This window comes from Bufo bufo, unplaced genomic scaffold (genome assembly GCF_905171765.1).
Source record: "Bufo bufo unplaced genomic scaffold, aBufBuf1.1, whole genome shotgun sequence".
Lineage (NCBI taxonomy): Eukaryota > Metazoa > Chordata > Amphibia > Anura > Bufonidae > Bufo > Bufo bufo.
In genome coordinates this window covers 27,984-51,421 of record NW_024401256.1, presented here as the reverse complement: position 1 = coordinate 51,421, position 23,438 = coordinate 27,984, and the positions used below count along the sequence as shown (strand labels likewise).

The window sequence follows — 23,438 nt, the reverse complement described above, 5'->3', positions numbered from 1 at the left end:
TGTCAATTACCGTAGCTACTGAGGAAGAGGTCAGAGACTTTGAAACGCGTATAGCGGTTGGGATCCTTATATTGAAAAAGACACCTCATCATATCGGAAATATCAGCTGATCAACACGCATAGTTACGGACATAACCGCAGAGACGGTAATTGACATCACCCCTGACTCAACGTAAGGAACCTTGAACTAACTAACAAGTAAAGATTCCTCCGACGCCCGAACCACATGAAACGCATTTCTGGCACAGTTTTTGTCTCCTTTTTATTCTACATCTAAAAGCTTTAGGTGTCCAAAGTGATTGTTCCTTATCTCCTCACCCCAGGCAGTGGGCAGCAGTCGGTGACTGGAGTTACGGCCGCAGACGATGGTAACAGTTACTGGCGAATCCGTGGGAAGACGTCGACTGTTTGTGAAAGAGGAACATTGGTTAAATGTGGACACTCTATCCGTCTAACACATGTCAATACAGGACGAAATCTACACAGCCATCACTTCACATCTCCATTATCAGGAAACCAGGTGGGTTCCATGATAACAAAAAATTATATAAATTAATTTTTTTCCATTTTTCTGTCAGCTTCTGCACGGATTAGGTCATGTGCTCCACTGCAGCCAGTGACTGGCCTCAGCGGTGTCATGTCCCAAAGAAGCATGTCCTGTCACATGATGTGCATCTTGGGGACACATTACCGCTGAGGCCAATCATTGGCTGCAATGGAGCACGTGACACGATCCATGCGGAAATTGGACAGACAGGGACCAGAAGTCCAGTGAATAGAGCCAGGGAGTTGCAACAAAGCAGTGGGCGGCAGACAAACATGGATTTTTACACAGGAAAAGAAAAAACAAATCTAGTTCCGATCACCTTAAATTTAATTTTTCTTATTGGTCCCAAAGCAAGTAATATTAGTGTGATATTTAATCACAGATGTGGCTCCCAAGAATGTAGTATTGAAAAATCCAAGAGCACTCCTAAAATCTTGGAAAAGATCGTACTGTTTATCTGGGGAACGTATCTTCTTCCTCACCTTCCTGTAATCTCCTTTCAATGTTCACAAAACTTCTCAGTCACATAAACATAATTTTCGGATGTAAACCACAGTGCGACATCTGCGTGCAGCCAAAACACTGCTCATATGTAACAGCCATTGACCACAGAATTTTGCGGGTAAAATTGATGGATAATCAGCAGATTTGTGCAGCCATTGGCTGCCGCATGTATCCCTCAGAGAGTGCGGAGGGCACTTCTGTAATATACCATATTTTTCGGGCTATAATATATTTTCCATTATTCCTCCGACCTCTGTATTAGACCCCCATTCCTCTTCAGATCAAACCCCCAAGCACCATCAGACCAAAAACAAGCAAAACTTACCTCTTCTGCTCCAGACCGGAGCCTCGTCCTGCACTCGCCGCTCCCTAGTCGTCTTCCAAGCCCAGTGCTGCACTATGACGTGACATCACACAGCATCAGGTTATAGTGTGCGCCTGCTGTAAGCAGTCAGGACACAGTGCAGAGGAGTGGTGAGTAAAGCCAATGCTGCGCTTCCCTTATAGATCCCTGTGCCCTTTGCATCCATAATGGAAGTGTTCATTATCATTTGGACTATAAGAAACACTGCCATTTTCCCCCACTTTTTTTCGTCTTATAGTTCGAAAAATATGATACTGTGTTTATTTCACTCTTTTAATGACCAAATTGGCCCCTAAAGTTCAGAGTGTCTATAGCGCTCCGGAATCTGTACATTGCTGACATGTATACGCGATGTACAGCTTCCTCTGTAACTGCAGGCATAGGGGCACACATTGCTACTTCTGCCTGTGCCCGCTCTGCTCCGCTAAAGCCTGGCATAGCTCGTAGGTGCGAGGTCTCCTGAATCGATGTGCTATACCAGGCTTTAGCTGAGCAGAGCGGGCTCAGGCAGGAGCAGCAGTGTTCTATGCAGAGCCCCTGCCTGTGCCCGGTCCACTCGGCTAAAAGCACTGCTTAGTACATGGTTCCGGGACACCTGCACCTTATGCCTCATGCACACAACCGTTGTTTTGGTCCGCATCCAAGCCGCAGTATTTGCGGCTTGGGTGCGGACCCATTCACTGCAATGGGGCCGCCAAAGATGCGGACAGCACTCTGTGTGCTGTCCGCATCCGTTGCTCCGTTCCGTGGCCACGCAAAAAAAATATAACATGTTCTATTCGTGTCTGTTTTGCAGACAAGAATAGGCATTTTTACAATGGGCCGCCTGTTCCGTTCCGCAAATTGCGGAAGGCACACGGGCGGCTTCCGTGTTTTGCGTACAGCAAAAAACGGAACGGTCGTGTGCATGAGGCCTATATGTTATGCCAGGTTTTAGCTGTGAGGATCAGACACAGGCAGAGCAGCTATGTGCACTCCTGCCAGTACAGAGCTCACTGTGCATGCAGTTTTGTGGACTCCATACACGGCATACATGTCAGCAGTGTACAGATTTGAAAGAGCTATAGCAGCCTAAATTTCGGAGGCCTATTTTATCATAAAACAGTAAAGAAAATAAATTGTATTACAGAAATTAATCATATGCTATTTAGAATTGTTTAAAAAAGTTATATAAAAGGTTAGTTGTCCTTTAAAACCTATAGACTGTCTATGGCAGGGGTGCACAGCCGGCGGGCCGCATGCGGCCCCCAGAGCCAAGGTTTGCCGCCCCCATCCTCCTGGACAGAAACACAGATGATCGTGTGATCAGCTATGTTTCTGCCATGAGCGTCACACGAGACAGCATTACAGCTTCTGCTCCCGCACTGTAACAGGAGCAGGTCTGTTCACGGCTGTCGTGACATTAGGCGAGCCAAGGAGAAGGCAGAAGCAGTGTATCAGCGCTTCTGCCTTCTCCTCAGATAGGTGAGCGGTGGACTATGCAGGATGGACCCGGCTTTAGGCAGAGGAGAGCAGAGCCTGGAGGGTCAGGAGACCCTGCTCAGCTCTGTCTTGTACGAAGCAGGTTGGTTTCCCTGTAACTTGGGCTCCTTTGGATGTACCAGTTACAGTGGAACTAGTGCAAAAAAATCTCCTATTGTCTCCTAAAGGTCTTTCAGTGACCTCTTGGGGACAAATTATGTGGAAAAAATATATATATAAAAAAAAAAATGTTAAAAAATTATTTAAAAAAAATAAATAAAAGAACATTTTTATGATCCATTGGGGGACATTTTGTGTTGCAAAAATATATACGTATATAAAAATAAAAAAAATTATAGAAAACTATTTAAAACATTTAAAAAAAAATAATAAACTACAAGTAAAATAAAAAAAAGTGCAAAATAATAGTGTTCATTGTCCCCCAATATTAGCCTAGAGGTTTGGACCCTTTAAAATGTAACTTTTATTGGTTCAATTAAAAAGCAAAACACATCACCCTGTGATAACTGGGTGACCGAAAAATATCAGGACATGATGTCGCCCAGCTACCACCGTGAATAGGTGAAATTAATAAGATGTAAATAGTGCAAATTCCACAAGGGCACTTGTGACATTAGTGATAGGTATAGGTTTTGGGGGAAGGTTAGGGCACTTTTGATGGGTGCTGGGGATGATTCTCTCCCTGTACCCACCCTAGGTTAACCCTTTGCCCAGGGATGATGGTGGGATCTCCCTGTCCCCGTGCCTGCCCTGTCTGGCCCTGTACAACCCTGCACGTTAGAAATTTCACACAAATAATGATGTCAATTTTAACCCCGACGCATTTCCCCACCACGGTTCATCAGGGGGTCGGTTAGAGGAGGATAATAGTTGTAAATAACATCATAGATAAAAAAATAGATAAACAAATGTACTATGTCCTGGGTGATACAGTAAGGCAAGCCATGCTTGGGGCTGGATAAATCACAAAGGCTCTCTTATTGGTGAAGAGGGATGTCACTGATGTGCCCCAACGATGTCCGGACTGCCACCTGCCGTGTTTGGTAAGGCAGTTCATTGTCCCCCAACAGTCTTTTTATGACCCCTTGGAGGACATACCCATATTTTTTTTAAAGGAGAACAATAAGAAAAAAATATTTTTCATTAACCCTCAGGTCAGACCAGCAGTCAGAACCTCAATATTAATCAGACCTCAGCTCACAGCCCCTATCAGACCCCCAATGTTAATAAGACCTCAGATCAGACCCCAATGTGAATGACCCCCAATCAGACCTCAGATAAGAGCTGCATTGCCTCTCATTAGCCCCCATTGCCTCTCATCAGCCCCTATATGAGCCCCCATTCCTCTTAGCAGCCCCCATGCCTATGTGCAGCCACCATATGTGCCCCCATGCCTCTTAGTAGCTCCCATATGAGCCCCCATGCCACAGAAAACTTTAAAATTCGATCCACTTCCTCCTGCTGTCAGCTGTGCTGTGAAGGCTGCGCACAGCGTGAGATCACAGAGCGCACTCACTCTGTGCGCATCCCTGCACAGCCGACAGCTGAGGACCAGGAAGCGGTGAGTACAGAGACTACACCGCTTCCCGGTCCTCCGGTACTAATGAGCGCTTCCATAATGGAAGCTCTTCATTAGTATTCGCCCCATAAGATGCAGGGGCGTTTCTCCCCACTTTTAGGGGGGGGGGGTGCGTCTTATGGGGTGAAAAATACGGTATTATGTGGCAAAAATATACACTGCTCAAAAAAATAAAGGGAACACTTAAACAACACAATGTAACTCCAAGTCAATCACACTTCTGTGAAATCAAACTGTCCACTTAGGAAGCAACACTGAGTGACAATCAATTTCACATGCTGTTGTGCAAATGGGATAGACAACAGGTGGAAATTATAGGCAATTAGCAAGACACCCCCAATAAAGGAGTGGTTCTGCAGGTGGTGACCACAGTCCACTTCTCAGTTCCTATGCTTCCTGGCTGATGTTTTGGTCACTTTTGAATGCTGGCGGTGCTTTCACTCTAGTGGTAGCATGAGACGGAGTCTACAACCCACACAAGTGGCTCAGGTAGTGCAGCTTATCCAGGATGGCACATCAATGCGAGCTGTGGCAAGAAGGTTTGCTGTGTCTGTCAGCGTAGTGTCCAGAGCATGGAGGCGCTACCAGGAGACAGGCCAGTACATCAGGAGACGTGGAGGAGGCCGTAGGAGGGCAACAACCCAGCAGCAGGACTGCTACCTCCGCCTTTGTGCAAGGAGGAACAGGAGGAGCACTGCCAGAGCCCTGCAAAATGACCTCCAGCAGGCCACAAATGTGCATGTGTCTGCTCAAACGGTCAGAAACAGACTCCATGAAGGTGATATGAGGGCCGACGTCCACAGCCGACGTCCACAGGTGGGGGTTGTGCTTACAGCCCAACACCATGCAGGATGTTTGGCATTTGCAGAGAACACCAAGATTGGCAAATTCGCCACTGGCGCCCTGTGCTCTTCACACATGAAAGCAGGTTAACACTGAGCACATGTGACAGACGTGACAGAGTCTTGAGACGCTGTGGAGAATGTTCTGCTGCCTGCAACATCCTCCAGCATGACCGGTTTGGCATTGGGTCAGTAATGGTGTGGGGTGGCATTTCTTTGGAGGGCCGCACAGCCCTCCATGTGCTCGCCAGAGGTAGTCTGACTGCCATTAGGTACCGAGATGAGATCCTCAGACCCCTTGTGAGACCATATGCTGGTGCGGTTGGCCCTGGGTTCCTCCTAATGCAAGACAATGCTAGACCTCATGTGGCTGGAGTGTGTCAGCAGTTCCTGCAAGACGAAGGCATTGATGCTATGGACTGGCCTGCCCGTTCCCCAGACCTGAATCCAATTGAGCACATCTGGGACATCATGTCACGCTCTATCCACCAACGTCACGTTGCACCACAGACTGTCCAGGAGTTGGCAGATGCTTTAGTCCAGGTCTGGGAGGAGATCCCTCAGGAGATCGTCCGCCACCTCATCAGGAGCATGCACAGGCGTTGTAGGGAGGTCATACAGGCACGTGGAGGCCACACACACTACTGAGCCTCATTTTGACTTGTTTTAAGGACATTACATCAAAGTTGGATCAGCCTGTAGTGTGTTTTTCCACTTTAATTTTGAGTGTGACTCCAAATCCAGACCTCCATGGGTTGAAAAATTTGATTTCCATTTTTTAATCTTTGTGTGATTTTGTTGTCAGCACATTCAACTATGTAAAGAACAAAGTATTTCAGAAGAATATTTAATTAATTCAGATCTAGGATGTGTTATTTTTGTGTTCCCTTTATTTTTTGGAGCAGTGTATAAAAATAAAAAAAAGTAATAAACCAGTTATAAAAAAAAATATAATAAAATACAAATAAAAGGAAAAAGTGAAAAATTAACAAAGTGTCAGTGTCCCCCCAAAGGTCTTTTTATTACCTTTTGGGGGATATATTTAGTAGCAGAAATATATTAAAAATTAGGTTAAAAACACAAAAAAATAATAAAATACATAGAAGACAAAACACCCACACCAACCAAAACGGTCACCATTATCGCCCTATTCACGTGAAACCATACATATTATTAGATAACAAAACAACTGACACAAAATAGGGAACTAATTAGAGTAATTTATTTTGGTGTCAATTTTTTCATATTTAAAGAATAAAGAGCTATAGTTTGAAAATACTTTAAAAAAATGTTTTGTACAGTTTTTTTCCCCCAAATAAAAAAAATAAATAAATTATAAGGCCCTATGTGTCAAGTAAAAAATTGTTGCAAAAATTATTTCGGTAGTCACGACACATAAAACATAAAGTTCCAAATGTTTGAACCACCACGTGCGCTCACAAAAAAATTGACTGTTTAGGCCTGGTTATTAAAGTGTTAACCAATAAGCACTTTCCCCACTAGTAAGGTAAAGTGCTTACTGGTTAATACATGGCGCCTGTAACTGGGGGGCAGGAGGTGGTAATAACCAATGAGCGCCAGCCTCTGCAGTAAAGGAAAGCTCTGATTTATGAATAGGAGGCAGGATGGAAGGAAATGTCGCCACTTTTACTGGGTTTTTTCTGTAAAAAAGACTTTTTAACAGGTTCCTGCAGCACTGCCCCTGAATTAAAAGATTTATATTTACATGCTCCATGCCGCCCTGGTCTTTTGCGCTGCCTCCATCTTCCGGTTCCCGCGCTGTTTACACCTGGCAGTGCATGGCCATGGTCACATACGCCTCTCCAGTCAATGATTGGCTTCAGTGGTGACATGCTGCTTGTGGCCACATCACTGCTGAAGCCAGTCATTGGCTTGAGAGGTGTATGTGACCATGGCCATGCACAGCCAGGTGAAAACAGCGCGGGTACCGGAAAATGGATGCAGCAGGGGCAGTGCGGAGGACCGCACCGGTAGGGGAGCAGGTAAGTTTAACTTTGATTTAAGGGGCCATGCTGCAGGAACGTGTTCGAAATTCATTTTCACTGGGAAATCTCTTCATAAGAACGCTCATTCATAATAACTGGCCGGTATAATCGCGCCGCACATCTTTGTGTAATCAGGGATGTGCTGCCGATAATCAATATAACTAAATGAAGGAGGAAGGACTGTGATGGCGATCACTCCTCCCCAATCACTTTACATTGGCCTGTGTAATAGGCTGATGCAAATGAGCGCTCATCAACATTTATTTTTATTTGCGGCCCCTTGAAATAGAGCGTTGTGACAATGCGGCCCTCAGACCAAAAAAGGTTGTGTGCACCCCTGGTCTATGGGATAATGATTTAAAGTGGTACTACAGCTAAAGTTTTACAAAAGCTAAGGAATGCTTTAAATGGTTACCGTACCTTCAGCAAACTGTATAAATCATTTCTATGGGTGAATATAAGAAACTTTGTAATATATATTATCAGAGAGGGAAAAAAATGACAGAGCTGAACCCGGACAACCACTTTTTTTTATTTTTATAATTGTCTTTTTATTGAAGGAAGTACCGTATTTTTCGCTTTATAAGACGCACTTTTTCCCCCCCCAAAAGTGGGGGGAAAATGACAGTGCGTCTTATAAAACGATGGTTGACTTTTTTTACAGGGCTGACACGGATGTATCGCGGGCCGCTATTCTGCACAGTGTGGCCGGCGATACAGTCACAGTGCAGGGAGGGAGGAGGGGCTGGAGGCAACTCACAGCGGGCCCGGTGCAGTCACTGTAGTACACCGGGCCCCGCGCACAGAAGTCTCTTAGTATGTAAAATCTTTCATTAATGCTTTATACCATAAATCGCTCTCCTTTTGATAAACTTTACTAGCCTAATCGCCTGCATCAGTACTCACTATGAATGTAGCGTGCGGTCCGGCCGGCGTGTGACTGACGTCACGCTCCTCCCACTTCATTAATGAAGCAGGAGCAGGATGAAGTCATGCGCCGGAGGGACCGCACGCTACATTCATAGTGAGTACTGATGCAGGCGATTAGGCTAGTAAAGTTTATCAAAAGGAGAGCGATTTATGGTATAAAGCATTAATGAAAGATTTTACATACTAAGAGACTTCTGTGCACGGGGCCCGGTGTACTACAGTGACTGCACCGGGCCCCGCTGTGAGTTGCCTCCAGCCCCTCCTCCCTCCCCGCACTGTGACTGATGTATCGCCGGCCACACTGTGCAGCATAGCGGCCCGCGATACATCCGTGTCAGCTAGTTTATCAAAAGGAGAGCGATTAATTCAGGATTAAAGAAAAATTTTACATACAAACAATAAAGTACTGTAATGCTGTGAAACATAGGGCCATGAGGGGGACCAGCATAAGATGCTATATGTGTGTCACCCACACATATAGCATCTTATGCTGGCCCCCCTCATGGTCCTATGTTTCACAGCACACATCCGCCATAACAGTGCATCATCCATAGATCCCCCCCATAACAGTGCATCATCCACAGATTCCCCCCCATAACAGTGCATCATCCATAGATCCCCCCATAACAGTGCATCATCCATAGATCCCCCCCATAACAGTGCGTCATCCACAGAGCCCCATAACAGTGTCATCCCCAGACCATTAGTTCAAAATCCACCAAAAGCACACCTTTTGGTTCAAAATATTTTTTTTCTTATTTTCCTCCTCAAAAACCTAGGTGCGTCTTATAATCAGGTGCGTCTTATAAAGCGAAAAATACGGTATATAAGAAACATAAACATTTCTTTGTGAAATCTGTTAACATCCAAGTGACCAGCATACATGAAAGATTTGACATTGCAAATAATTTTCAAAAATGCATACCAAGCAGTTCCATTTCTGCCAACACATATTGGTATAAACCACAATCAATAGAAAGGTAAATTTGAGCAGGCTAGTTTACAACCAAAGAGGCTGAACCCAATAGTAATATAACTGGACAAGAACAGTCCTCGAATATGTTTATGTAATATATAACAATTGAGTTACAATGGTCAAAAGACAAGACACAAGAGGGTAGAGAGGGGGGGGGAGGAATGCTACACAATGATCTCTGTGAATGTGTCCCACGGCTGCCATACTTTATGAAATTTGTCTGTAGTGTTATTGAAAAGCGCGGTTAGGTGTTCCATTCGTCTAACATCCATAACACTGGAGATTAGGTCAGGCCGAGTCGGTATGTCCTGTCTTTTCCAGTATTTAGCTATAAGGCGTCTAGTTGCCGACAATATACGAAGCACTAAGTAGAGTACATGTTTCTTTAGTACCGTTGGAGGCATGTTCAGTAAAAACATATAAGTGTCGAGTGAGAATTTTACATTAGTTAGTTGCAGAATAAGGTGTTGGGTTTTGTTAGGAGTTATACATGTTAACATGTTTACTGCCACCTGTAGGCTATATAGATATGACAGTTTATAACCTTTGTTATATTGTTTGTGTCTGAATAAAGTTTGTTGAATTACCTCACATCACCTCAGGAAACATGGTGTCAGAAGTGGAGAGGGCTTTGGTGTTGTAGAAACCACTAAAGTCCTAATATCAGAACAAAAGATCAACAAGAATAGTTTCTCTGGTAATTTATTAATAAGAGACACACCGTGTTACAGAAAATGGCTGCAAACAACTTCCCTGTGCCGTCTCCCATGGACTGTAAAGGGGACCTGGCAGTTAACTGGACATATTTCAAATCCCAGTGGGAAGATTATGAGGTGGCAACTGAACTTGATAAGAAAGACTCCAAGGTAAGGATAGCGACACTGCGCTCAGTGATGGGGAGAGACGGTCTGCGTATTTATCAGCACCTCTCACTCTCTGATGCCGACAAGCAGGACATAGAGAAAACTCTGGATGCATTACAGAGCCATTTTATGCCTTCACGTAACATCATTTATGAGAGGTACATATTCAATACCACAAACCAAGGCCCATTGGAAACTATAGATCAGTATGTGACTAGACTGAGGCAGCTAGCCGCTACATGTGAGTTTGGAGTATTACATGATGAACTTATCAGAGACAGAATAGTTCTGGGATCAAAAGACATTAATGCTAGAAAGCGAATGCTCAGAGTACCAGACCTGAACCTACAGAGAGCCATTGATATGTGTAGAAGCCATGAACTTACAGAAATGCAAATACAAGCAATGCATAAAAGCAAAAGTGAAACTGAAGCTGTACATTATACTGCTAAAACCTATAAAAAGCCCATGAAAGAAAGCAAAGTAAAAACAATCAGATGTAGATACTGTGGAAACAACCACCCCTGGGGGAGAGACCACTGTCCTGCATATGGAGAAACCTGTAGTAAATGCAAAAAGCAAAAGCATTTTTCTAGAGTATGCAGGCAGAAAGCACATGCCAGAATACATATGGCTGCACAGATCAAGAGCAGCAGCTCAGAAGAATCAGTATTCACTATTATTCATAAAATAGGAGCAGTAAGCAGTCCAGGGTCACAGTGGTTTGTACCACTAGAACTCAGCATTGACAGAGAAGCAGGGGAAAGGTTACACTGTCAGTTAGACTGTGGGGCCACCTGCAACCTTATGACATACAAAGACTATTGCAAAATTGTTAAAGAAGGAAAGCCAACATTACAGAAGAGTAATTTCAAATTAAAATGGTACAATGATACCTATATGATACCTATGGGCCAATGTAATCTAAATTGTACATATAAAGATAAAACATATACACTGCAATTCCAAGTTGTCCAAGGTAAACACAAACCACTTCTCTCAGCAGAAACATGTCAGAAAATGGGCCTCCTTACACTGAATGTAGAACATAATGTATTAATACATGATGACCAGCAAACAACTACAACCTAACCCTTTTCTTATGAAATGATCACAACTGAATATAGAGACATTTTCAAAGGACTAGGGTGTCTACCTGGAGAGTATCACCTAGAAATAGATGAAGCAATACCTCCTGTTCAACACCAACCACGTAGAGTGCCGGCTCCACTTAAAGCAGACTTAAAGGCGAATATAGAGAGATTAGAGACACTGGGAGTGATAAAAAAGGTCATAGAACCTACGACATGGATAAGTAGTATGGTTGCTGTTAAGAAACCAGGCAATCTGCGAATATGCATCGATCCCAAAGACTTAAATAAAGCACTAAAACGCTCACATTATCCAATGCCCACTATAGAGGAAATCCTGCCAAGTTTAACAAATGCAAAAGTATTTTCTGTCTTAGATGCTAAGGATGGCTTCTGGCAAGTAAAACTGGACACTAAAAGCAGTTATCTCACTACATTCTGGACTCCCTTTGAGCGTTACCGATGGCTACGCATGCCTTTTGGGATTGCTACTGCACCAGAAGAATATCAACGTAGACAACATGAAGCAGTAGAAGACCTGCCCGGAGTGGAAGTTATTGCAGATGATATATTGGTGTATGGCTGTGGTGACACTACAGAGGAGGCCACAAAGGATCATGACAAGAATTTGATTGAACTCTTAGAGAGAGCACGAAAGCTGAACCTAAAATTCAATAAAAAGAAGCTGAGATTGAGGCTATCTTCGGTACCATACATGGGACATTTACTCACGGCAGAAGGCCTGCGTCCTGATCTCGAAAAAGTCAGAGCAATTTTAGAGGTACCAAAGCCTGACAATGTACAAGCAGTTCAGAGACTGCTAGGGTTTGTAAACTACCTTTCAAAATTCTTACCACATCTTTCGGATGTATGTGAACCACTACGCAGACTGACAGACAAAGACAGCTTGTGGGCCTGGCAATCCAGCCATGATGAAGCCCTCAAGCAAATAAAAGATATTGTTACTAAACATCCAGTTTTGAGATACTACAATGTCAATGAAGAAGTAACAGTCCAATGTGATGCCAGTGAAAAAGGTCTTGGAGCAACACTTTTGCAAGGAGGTCAGCCAGTGACGTTTGCATCACGTACACTGTCTTCAACAGAACAAAGATATGCCCAGATTGAAAAGGAATATCTTGCCATTGTATATGCATGCCAGAAGTTTAATCAGTACTTACATGGAAAAAATATTATTAACATTGAGACTGATCATAAGCCACTAGAGAGCATTTTTTAAAAACCTCTCCTACTAGCACCAAAACGTCTACAGCGCATGATGCTACAGTTGCAAAAATACAACCTTAATGTGGTTTATAAAAAAGGATCAGAAATGTATATTGCAGACTTCTTATCAAGAGCAGCATTACCTCACAAAACAATGGACAAGGACACCCCAGATTATGAGATTTTCTTGATGCAATCAGAGGATGCCTTTTCTAAGGAACTGGAAGAGATAAACTTTGCAGAATATCTAAGAGTGTCTGATTTGCGCCTACAACAAATTCAGAAGTTCAAAATGAAGTCTTGCAAGCATTAAAAACTACTGTTCTTACAGGATGGCCAGACCAGAAAGAAAAAATACTGATTTGTATCAGGGACTACTGGGGCTTTAGAGATGAGATAAGCATACAAAATGGAATTCTGTATAAAGGACACAGAGTCATCATACCAAAAAACATGCGCCCAGAAATGATAGCGAGGACTCATTCTAGCCACTTAGGAATAGAAGCATGCCTTCGCAAGGCCAAGGATGTCATCTTTTGGCCACACATGGGCCCAGAGATTATAGAGGCAATAAAGAACTGTAATACTTGCAATGAGTATATGCGTAAACAAACAAAAGAACCTCTGATGACTCACAAATTGCCCACTCTACCCTGGAGCAAACTAGGCATGGACTTATTTTCCTTAACAGGACAAGATTACTTAATAATTGTTGATTATTATTCAGATTTCCGGGAAATTGATTTAGTTTCTGATACCACCTCTAAAACAATTATAGATTGTTGCAAAGCACATTTTAGCAGACATGGAATCCCTGATTCTGTAATTACAGATAACGGACCACAGTTTGTCAGCTCAGAGTTTGCACGATTTTGTAGAGAGTGGGAATTTGAACATCTTACATCATCCCCATATCACAGTCAGTCCAACGGTAAAGCTGAAGCTACTGTAAAAATAGCAAAAACACTCATAAAGAAAGCTAAACGAGATGACAAGGATATCTGGAAAGCGGTTCTTGACTGGAGAAATACCCCATCAGAAGGCACCAGCAGTAGTCCTGTACAACGGCTAATGTCAAGAAGGACCAGGACTTTACTTCCGACTGCTCAGAAACTGCTGTTTCCAAAGGTTATAAAAGGAGTGGTCGAGAACCTAACTGAAAGACGCAAAAAAGCAAAGGCATATTATGATAAAGGAGCCAAGGAACTTCCCGAACTAAGCATTGGTCAGCCAGTGCGAATACAACCATCGCCGTCGTCAACAGATGAAATTTGGCGACAAGGTATTTGTTTGGAGAAAGTTGCTCCACGATCTTATAAAGTGGAAGTAAATGGACAGTTGTACAGAAGGAATAGGAAGTTTCTGAGGACTGCAGATGACAAATCTGACATTGAAATAAGTGAAGTGATTACACCAGGTACATCTCCAGATGAGACAACTCCCAAAGAAACAGGGATGGATGATCATATGCAACAATGTGAAGCTCCTGCCACACCAAGACGTACTAGAACTAGGGTTATTAGAACACCAACAAGATATAAGGATTTTGTATGCAAGATACATTATAAAAAACATTGTCACCTTATGTTATCTATTACTTGATTTCACAAGAAAGGGAGGATGTTAGGAGTTATACATGTTAACATGTTTACTGCCACCTGTAGGCTATATAGATATGACAGTTTATAACCTTTGTTATATTGTTTGTGTCTGAATAAAGTTTGTTGAATTACCTCACATCGCCTCAGGAAACAGGTTTCCCTCCATAGTGGGAATATAGCATGACAGTCCCAGAAAATGTGAAACAAAGACCCTGGACCAGAGCCGCACCTCCAACATGTATTAGAAACAGTAGGATTCAAGTGTTTAAGCAACTGGGGTGTTTGATACCAAAACATCAAAATCTTATATGAATTCTCTCTATAAGTCACACATGTGGATGTCATTGCCGCTCTACGCCATATAAGCTTCCAGTCACTCTGTGGTATTTCCCTCTCCAAATATCTCTCCCATTTAGACATATATGCATGGCGTATAATCCGTGGGGATTCCGGAGTTGAGAGAAGAACATACATGTCTGATATGAGACCTTTGGTGGAGGTCGAGAGTTTACATAATCACTCAAACATTGTCGGAGTAGATACCTTCGTGTCTTTAAAGGGTTTCTGTCACCCCGCAAAACTCTTTTTTTTTTTTTTTGGATAGTTAGATTCCTCATAGTGCGATATAGGAGAATATAATGCTCTTACTTACTTTCATGCGGCCGATTCTTTATAAAATGAACTTTTATAATATGTAAATGAGGGCTCTACCAGCAAGTAGGGCGTCTACTTGCTGGTAGCTGCTGCAGAAATCCGCCCCCTCGCCGTGTTGATTGACAGGGCCAGCCGTGATCTCCTCCTCCGGCCGGCCCTGTCAGTAATTCAAAAATCGCGCGCCTCGCGTCATTCGGCGCAGGCGCTCTGAGATGAGGAGGCTCGTATCCTCAGCACTCCCTCAGTGCGCCTGCGCCGATGACATCACCGAAAGAGAAGACGTCATCGGCGCAGGCGCACTGAGGGAGTGCTGAGGATACGAGCCTCCTCATCTCAGAGCGCCTGCGCCGAATGACGCGAGGCGCGCGATTTTTGAATTACTGACAGGGCCGGCCGGAGGAGGAGATCGCGGCTGGCCCTGTCAATCAACACGGCGAGGGGGCGGATTTCTGCAGCAGCTACCAGCAAGTAGACGCCCTACTTGCTGGTAGAGCCCTCATTTACATATTATAAAAGTTCATTTTATAAAGAATCGGCCGCATGAAAGTAAGTAAGAGCATTATATTCTCCTATATCGCACTATGAGGAATCTAACTATCCAAAAAAAAAAAAATGAGTTTTGCGGGGTGACAGAAACCCTTTAAATAAGGTTCTAAGCAGGTGTTGAATTTGTATATGCTGCCATCTAGAGGATTCAGGTAGATCGTATTTTTCCCTAAGCGACTCAAATGGTATAATCTCAAGGGTCCTATACTCCACTATATCAGCAAATCTAAATAATTTAAATCGAGTGTATATATACTGGCATCAATAATACAGTTTTATCGATAGAATATCGATTATAAAAAATTCTAATTTTTTTATAATCGATATTCTATCGATAAAACTGTATTATTGATGCCAGTATATACACTCGATTTATTTTATTGTGTTTGAATAAATAAGTTTGGTTCCACATCTCTCTTGGTGTTTTGAGTGCCGGTCCAATTTCCATTCACTATTTACTTTAACCACTTGCCGCTAAGCTAACGCCGAAAGGCGTCATCTCTGCGGCTCCCCCAGGCTACGCTAACGCCGATTGGCGTCATCTCGCGTGAGCCGAAATTTCCTGTGAACGCGCGCACACAGGCGCGCGCTCACAGGAACGGAAGGTAAGAGAGTGGATCTCCAGCCTGCCAGCGGCGATCGTTCGCTGGCAGGCTGGAGATGTGATTTTTTTTAACCCCTAACAGGTATATTAGACGCTGTTTTGATAACAGCGTCTAATATACCTGCTACCTGGTCCTCTGGTGGTCCCCTTTGTTTGGATCGACCACCAGAGGACACAGGTAGCTCAGTAATATGTTGCACCAAGCACCACTACACTACACCCCCCCCTGTCACTTATTAACCCCTTATTCACCCTTGATCACCCCTGATCACCCCATATAGACTCCCTGATCACCCCCCTGTCATTGATTACCCCCCTGTCATTGATCACCCCCCTGTAAAGCTCCATTCAGATGTCCGCATGATTTTTACGGATCCACTGATAGATGGATCGGATCCGCAAAACGCATACGGACGTCTGAATGGAGCCTTACAGGGGCGTGATCAATGACTGTGGTGATCACCCCATATAGACTCCCTGATCACCCCCCTGTCATTGATCACCCCCCTGTCAGTGATCACCCCCCTGTCATTGATCACCCCCCTGTCATTGATCACCCCCCTGTAAGGCTCCATTCAGACGTCCGCATGATTTTTACGGATCCACTGATACATGGATCGGATCCGCAAAACGCATACGGACAACTGAATGGAGCCTTACAGGGGGGTGATCAATGACTGTGGTGATAACCCCATATAGACTCCCTGATCACCCCCCTGTCATTGATCACCCCCCTGTCATTGATCACCCCCCTGTAAGGCTCCATTCAGACATTTTTTTGGCCCAAGTTAGCGGAAATTAATTTTTTTTTTCTTACAAAGTCTCATATTCCACTAACTTGTGTCAAAAAAGAAAATCTCACATGAACTCACCATACCCCTCACGGAATCCAAATGCGTAAAAATTTTTAGACATTTATATTCCAGACTTCTTCTCACGCTTTAGGGCCCCTAGAATGCCAGGGCAGTATAAATACCCCACATGTGACCCCATTTCGGAAAGAAGACACCCCAAGGTATTCCGTGAGGGGCATATTGAGTCCATGAAAGATTGAAATTTTTGTCCCAAGTTAGCGGAAAGGGAGACTTTGTGAGAAAAAAAATATATATCAATTTCTGCTAACTTGTGCAAAAAAAAAAAAATTTCTATGAACTCGCCATGCCCCTCATTGAATACCTTGGGGTGTCTTCTTTCCAAAATGGGGTCACATGTGGGGTATTTATACTGCCCTGGCATTCTAGGGGTCCTAAAGCGTGAGAAGAAGTCTGGGATCCAAATATCTAAAAATGCCCTCATAAAATGAATGTGGGCCCCTTTGCGCATCTAGGCTGCAAAAAAGTGTCACACATGTGGTATCGCCGTACTCAGGAGAAGTTGGGCAATGTGTTTTGGGGTGTCATTTTACATATACCCATGCTGGGTGAGATAAATATCTTGGTCAAATGCCAACTTTGTATAAAAAAATGGGAAAAGTTGTCTTTTGCCGAGATATTTCTCTCACCCAGCATGAGTATATGTAAAAAGACACCCCAAAACACATTGCCCAACTTCTCCTGAATACGGCAATACCACATGTGTGACACTTTTTTGCAGCCTAGGTGGGCAAAGGGGCCCACATTCCAAAGAGCACCTTTAGGATTTCACAGGTCATTTACCTACTTACCACACATTAGGGCCCCTGGAAAATGCCAGGGCAGTATAACTACCCCACAAGTGACCCCATTTTGGAAAGAAGACACCCCAAGGTATTCCATGAGGGGCATGGCGAGTTCCTAGACTTTTATATTTTTTGTCACAAGTTAGCGGAAAATGATGATTTTTTTATTTTTATTTTTTTCCCTTACAAAGTCTCATATTCCACTAACTTGTGACAAAAAATAAAAAACTTCCATGAACTCACTATGCCCATCAGCGAATACCTTGGGGTGTCTTCTTTCCAAAATGGGGTCACTTGTGGGGTAGTTATACTGCCCTGGCATTCTAGGGGCCCAAATGTGTGGTAAGGAGTTTGAAATCAAATTCTGTAAAAAATGACCAGTGAAATCCGAAAGGTGCTCTTTGGAATATGGGCCCCTTTGCCCACCTAGGCTGCAAAAAAGTGTCACACATGTGGTAACTCCGTATTCAGGAGAAGTTGGGGAATGTGTTTTGGGGTGTCATTTTACATATACCCATGCTGGGTGAGAGAAATATCTTGGCAAAAGACAACTTTTCCCATTTTTTTTATACAAAGTTGGCATTTGACCAAGATATTTATCTCACCCAGCATGGGTATATGTAAAATGACACCCCAGAACACATTCCCCAACTTCTCCTGAATACGGAGATACCACATGTGTGACACTTTTTTGCAGCCTAGGTGGGCAAAGGGGCCCAAATTCCAAAGAGCACCTTTCGGATTTCACCGGCCATTTATTACAGAATTTGATTTCAAACTCCTTACCACACATTTGGGCCCCTAGAATGCCAGGGCAGTATAACTACCCCACAAGTGACCCCATTTTGGAAAGAAGACACCCCAAGGTATTCGCTGATGGGCATAGTGAGTTCATGGAAGTTTTTATTTTTTGTCACAAGTTAGTGGAATATGAGACTTTGTAAGAAAAAAAAAAAAAAATCATCATTTTCCGCTAACTTGTGACAAAAAATAAAAAGTTCTATGAACTCACTATGCCCATCAGCGAATACCTTAGGGTGTCTACTTTCCGAAATGGGGTCATTTGTGGGGTGTTTATACTGTCTGGACATTGTAGAACCTCAGGAAACATGACAGGTGCTCAGAAAGTCAGAGCTGCTTCAAAAAGCGGAAATTCACATTTTTGTACCATAGTTTGTAAACGCTATAACTTTTACCCAAACCATTTTTTTTTACCCAAACATTTTTTTTTATCAAAGACATGTAGAACAATAAATTTAGAGCAAAATTTATATATGGATGTCGTTTTGTTTGCAAAATTTTACAACTGAAAGTGAAAAATGTCATTTTTTTGCTAAAAAATCGTTAAATTTTGATTAATAACAAAAAAAGTAAAAATGTCAGCAGCAATGAAATACCACCAAATGAAAGCTCTATTAGTGAGAAGAAAAGGAGGTAAAATTCATTTGGGTAGTAAGTTGCATGACCGAGCAATAAACCGCTAAAGTTGTGGAGTGCCGATTTGTAAAAAAGGGCCTGGTCTTTAGGGGGGTATAAACCTGTGGTCCTTAAGTGGTTAATAAGAGCAAGGGGTGACTCTTTTTGTCCAGAGCACCTAGCGTGATTGTTCATAGTGAGCCATCTGTTCATTTTCTCCAAATCTAAATAGTTTGTTAGAAAACCATGGCTTAAAAAAGGTGTGCTGTAACCCTAATGGGAATAAGGGATTAAATAAAAACGAGGTCATGGAAGATTTATCGGATACCAATGGGAATTTCTGTTTGCAACTTTTCCAGATATTATATGTTAGGGACATAGGACCCAACAAGTGGGCCATACAGTTGGCCGGTAATGGTGACCACAGGAGGGCATTAGGGTGAGTAGGGGCCAACCATAGCTTCTCAATTTCCATCCATCTAGAGAATGCTAGGAGGGAAGACCATGCGGGGATACGACGTAGATGTGTCGCCCAGTAGTATGTAGTTACATCAGGGAGTCCAAGACCACCTTGCGACTTGAGGGCGGTAAGAGTGCTGCAAGAAATTCTGTGTCTTTTGCCATGCCAGACAAACCTGAGGATGGAAGACTGCAAGGCTCTCAAATCCTTCTTAGGTATGGGAACTGGAATAGTTTCCATCACATATAATAATTTGGGCAATATGGTCATTTTGACCGCTGCAATGCGCCCTAGTAGAGAAATCGGCAGGGGCATCAACTTAGTCATGAGCGAATTAAGTTCCCGAAAAATGGGTAAAAAATTATGGGCATAGAGAGTATTATATGTTTTTGTTAATTTCACTCCCAAATATTTAAGGGTAGTATCATTCCACTTGAAATGGAAACTGCTTTGCAGAGTACTCAATATATCTGGTGGAATATTAATAGATAAAGCCTCTGTTTTAGATGTATTAATCTTATAGCCAGATAGTCTGCCATATTCCCTTAACGTCTGGAATAGGTTTGGTAACGAGGTATGTAGGTTTGTCAAGGCAATGTCACGGCCATGGCCATGGCCATGACCGTGACTCCTTAACCGCATGCGGTTGCCTGCGGTTTGTTTTTGGTTGTTCAACCACAGGTGAGGGCTGCTTGTGTGTGGCCTCACTTGTGGTTGCCGCGGGCAACAAGTGTTTGCAGATTGTTGCAGATAGCAGCCTGAGCTGGTGCTAGGCAGCTTGCGGCATCTTCATGCGGTTACACCTAGCTACCGCTTTGTTAGGTGTGTGTGTATGTATGTATGGTGTGCACTGTTTATGTTACGTGTGCACTGAGACCTTTCCCTTCACTGTGGCTGCTCGCAGCAACGTTTTGTATAGTGTGTACATGTGGTGGCAGTGTCCCGGCCTTCGGGCTGACTCCCAGGACATGGTAGCCACCCATGTCGTTGCTTGCGGCAACAGCCACAGTGTGACTTTCGTTTTGACACTTCCCCTTTAAGTTGGTGTTTTCCCTTTCCTGTGGTGCTGGAAGGGTTAACTCCCTTCCCAGTGTGTGTGATGTCACTGGGTGTGTCTGACTGTTGGGTGTGGCCTCTTAGGCCTATATAGCCTTGGTGTTTGGCATGGCTCAGTAGGTTGCTCCAGACATGCTTAGCTGGAGCAGCCTCCTGTGTTTACCAACTGCCAGTGAGAGCCACCCTTGTGGTTCACAAAATATAATGTCACATTTAGGTTATGTTCATCTTTATGTGTGATGTCTATGTGATGTCTGTTGGGATTTTCCTTATGTTGTTTAGTGCAGCTTATGGATCTGGATTCCTGTTTGCACAGGGATCCAGTCAGCAAGGCTGTGGCAGGTAGGTCGAACTCGGATAGTTCACCTGCCATATCCGTAAGACTGTTTGTGTTCCCCTTTTCCCTGCAGCTTGGCCAGTGAGACCCCTGTTCCTCCGTGTCCAGTAGGAACAGGCCATCTTACCTTGACTCCTAGCCCAGGGACCGGTCGGAGGGTGAGTTAGGGATCCGAGGTTCCTGCGCATTGGTCCTCCTACCATCAAGGTCGGCCCATGCAGGTAGGAGACAGGGTCAGCGTTAGGGACGCTTCAGGAGGTGACCTGCTCCCTAATCCTGTTGTCCTGGCCGAGCAGCCACAACATCATCATCTGACATCGCACGGCTGAGGATTTTCCCCATCCTCAGCCGTGACAGGCAAGAAGTATATCGTCAGCGAAGAGTGATAATTTAAAGGTCACCTTATTGACCTCTACTCCTTGAATATCAGGGTGGGCCCGTATTAATGCTGCTAAAGGCTCTATGCAGAGTACGAAGAGTAGGGGGGATAGCAGGCAACCCTGTCGAGTTCCGTTCCGAATAGTTATCATGTTGGACTGGGCATGTGTCGTTTTTACAAAGGCCGTTGGGCGGGTATAAAGAGCACAAATGGCATTCATAAAAGGCCCCCCTATACCAAAACACCGCAATGTAAAAAACAAAAAAGGCCAGCTTAGGCGGTCAAAGGCCTTTTCTGCATCCAGGCCCAATATTAACGCCTGCTGTTTCCGTCTGTTAATGATGTCTATCAAATCTATAGCCCTTCTCGTGTTATCGCCCCCTTGGTGATTTAATACAAAGCCGACTTGATCTTTATGGATCAAGCTCGGGAGCAGGCTAGCAAGCCTGTTCGCCAGAAGTTTCGCAAATATCTTTAAGTCTGAATTAAGGAGGGCTATAGGACGATAGTTGGAGCAATCCATATGATCCTTCTCAGGTTTTGGAATAAGGGTGATGAAGGATTGAAGCATTGTCTCTGGTATAGGAGAGCCCTCCAGGAAAGAATTAAATATCTTGACCATGTACGGAGGGAGGGTGTCTACGTATGTCTTGTAGTAAAGGTATGGCAGACCATCAGGACCAGGTGACTTGCGATTAGGGAGGTTCTTTATCACTTCTAATATTTCTTCAGCTGTGGACAACCACTTTAATGTGGTCATAAAAAAATAAAAATAAATCAGCTATAAATGTTATCGAGCAGAAAAAGAAACACACTCACCTCTTCCTGGATATCAATCACCGACACTTTGGTGGTCCTTTTGTTTTCAAGCACCCAGCACGTGACCACAGCAGTTATTCTATTCACTTCTACGGGACTGTTGATGGTGTGGTGGTCATACATGCAAACCACTGCTCCATTCTCATGGGGCACTTTTGGACCTCCGTTCAGGGACCAGACACTTGTGGATAAGGGGATATGTATTGTCAGTGGGAAAACTCCTTTATTGTAATCCCTGACCTATTTCTCCCTTGTTTATTGGCAGGAGGTCAGTGCATTTGGAGACGATGGAGAAGGAGATATCTTAGATGACTGGACTGTACTCTGCAATGGGGAATTCTGGCAGCGCAATGAAGAAGTGAGGTTCAAGCACGCGTCTACAAACGTACTGCTGTCTGTCACAGGAGAACAATATGGGCGTCCTATAAATGGACAGAGAGAAGTGCATGGCATGACCTACGCAGGTCCACATAACTACTGGAAAGTGATGGAAGGTATCTTCATGAAACCTAGTGAACCTCCACGGACTGACTTCACTCACTCCGAGTTATGATAGGACTCAGACTGGTCTAGGTCTTTCAGTCTTCTTAACCATACAGTGTTGACTTCCCTGAGGATTTCTCCAGGGTCCCACAAAGTACACTTTGAAGAGCAATTAACAGTGAAATATGGGGCACAGTTTGGATGTTGCACCCTTGTGTCATTTATTATTATTATTATTATTGTTATTTCATATTTTATGTTATGGCAGCAAAGGGCCGGACTGATCCGTGAGCATGACTGCAGTTGAAAAAAATATCATTCTGTATTATCGTCTCTGCAGCAAATGGTTTTTAAAATTATATTAAAAAAAATTCAATTGTGGTTCTCAATTTTATTTATTTTTTGTCCTTATCCCATGTTTTGTTTTGTTTTTGTCACTTTTATATTATCCTTATCATACGTTTATCTAGCTTGATAAAACTGCAGATATTCTGTTATACTTACATTGTAATGTATGTATATGCTTGTAAAGAGGTTGTCCCATCTGACCATTTGTGGTATGGCGACAAGATATGCCATAAATATTCCTTAGATGTGGGTGCCAAAAAGGTTGGACCGACATCTGTCTCAAAAATACAAGTCTTCCATGAATTGAGCTGCAAGGGCTCAGCTATATTCAGTAGTCCCATAGCAGTGAATGGAAAAAGCTGTGGGGTGTACTCTCCATTCATGGTGGAGCCCCATTCTTGAGAGGGTAGTGGGTACAAGAGGTGGGAGGTGCACCTATTGGACATAATTGCCATATGCTGTTGATACGCTATAAATGTCCAGAACAACCCTTGTCCATATGTCCTACTACTTCATAGGGACTTCATAGAACTCCTTTCCTGGTGGGCCCATATGAACAGGCATTGATTTGAATAAAAAACGAGCATGTAATGTTGCTTGGCCACAGCTGCCCCTGCCTGAGGTGAGAGAAGCCAGACCAGCGGCGATCAGCTAATTTTATAAGGAA

General features: G+C 43.6%; 1 protein-coding gene across 1 annotated transcript in view; it reads left to right on the top strand.

The window, feature by feature from the left end:
• LOC120985537 (stromal cell-derived factor 2-like) overlaps positions 1-22,788 on the top strand; it is a 28,090-nt gene extending 5,302 nt beyond the window's left edge. Inside the window, exons 2-3 of the mRNA XM_040413523.1 lie at positions 287-520; positions 22,206-22,788. Of these exons, the coding sequence (XP_040269457.1) occupies positions 287-520; positions 22,206-22,493 (522 nt within the window). The 3' untranslated portion in view covers positions 22,494-22,788. The remainder of the gene's footprint in view (positions 1-286; positions 521-22,205) is intronic.
• Positions 22,789-23,438: the final 650 nt, after the last annotated feature.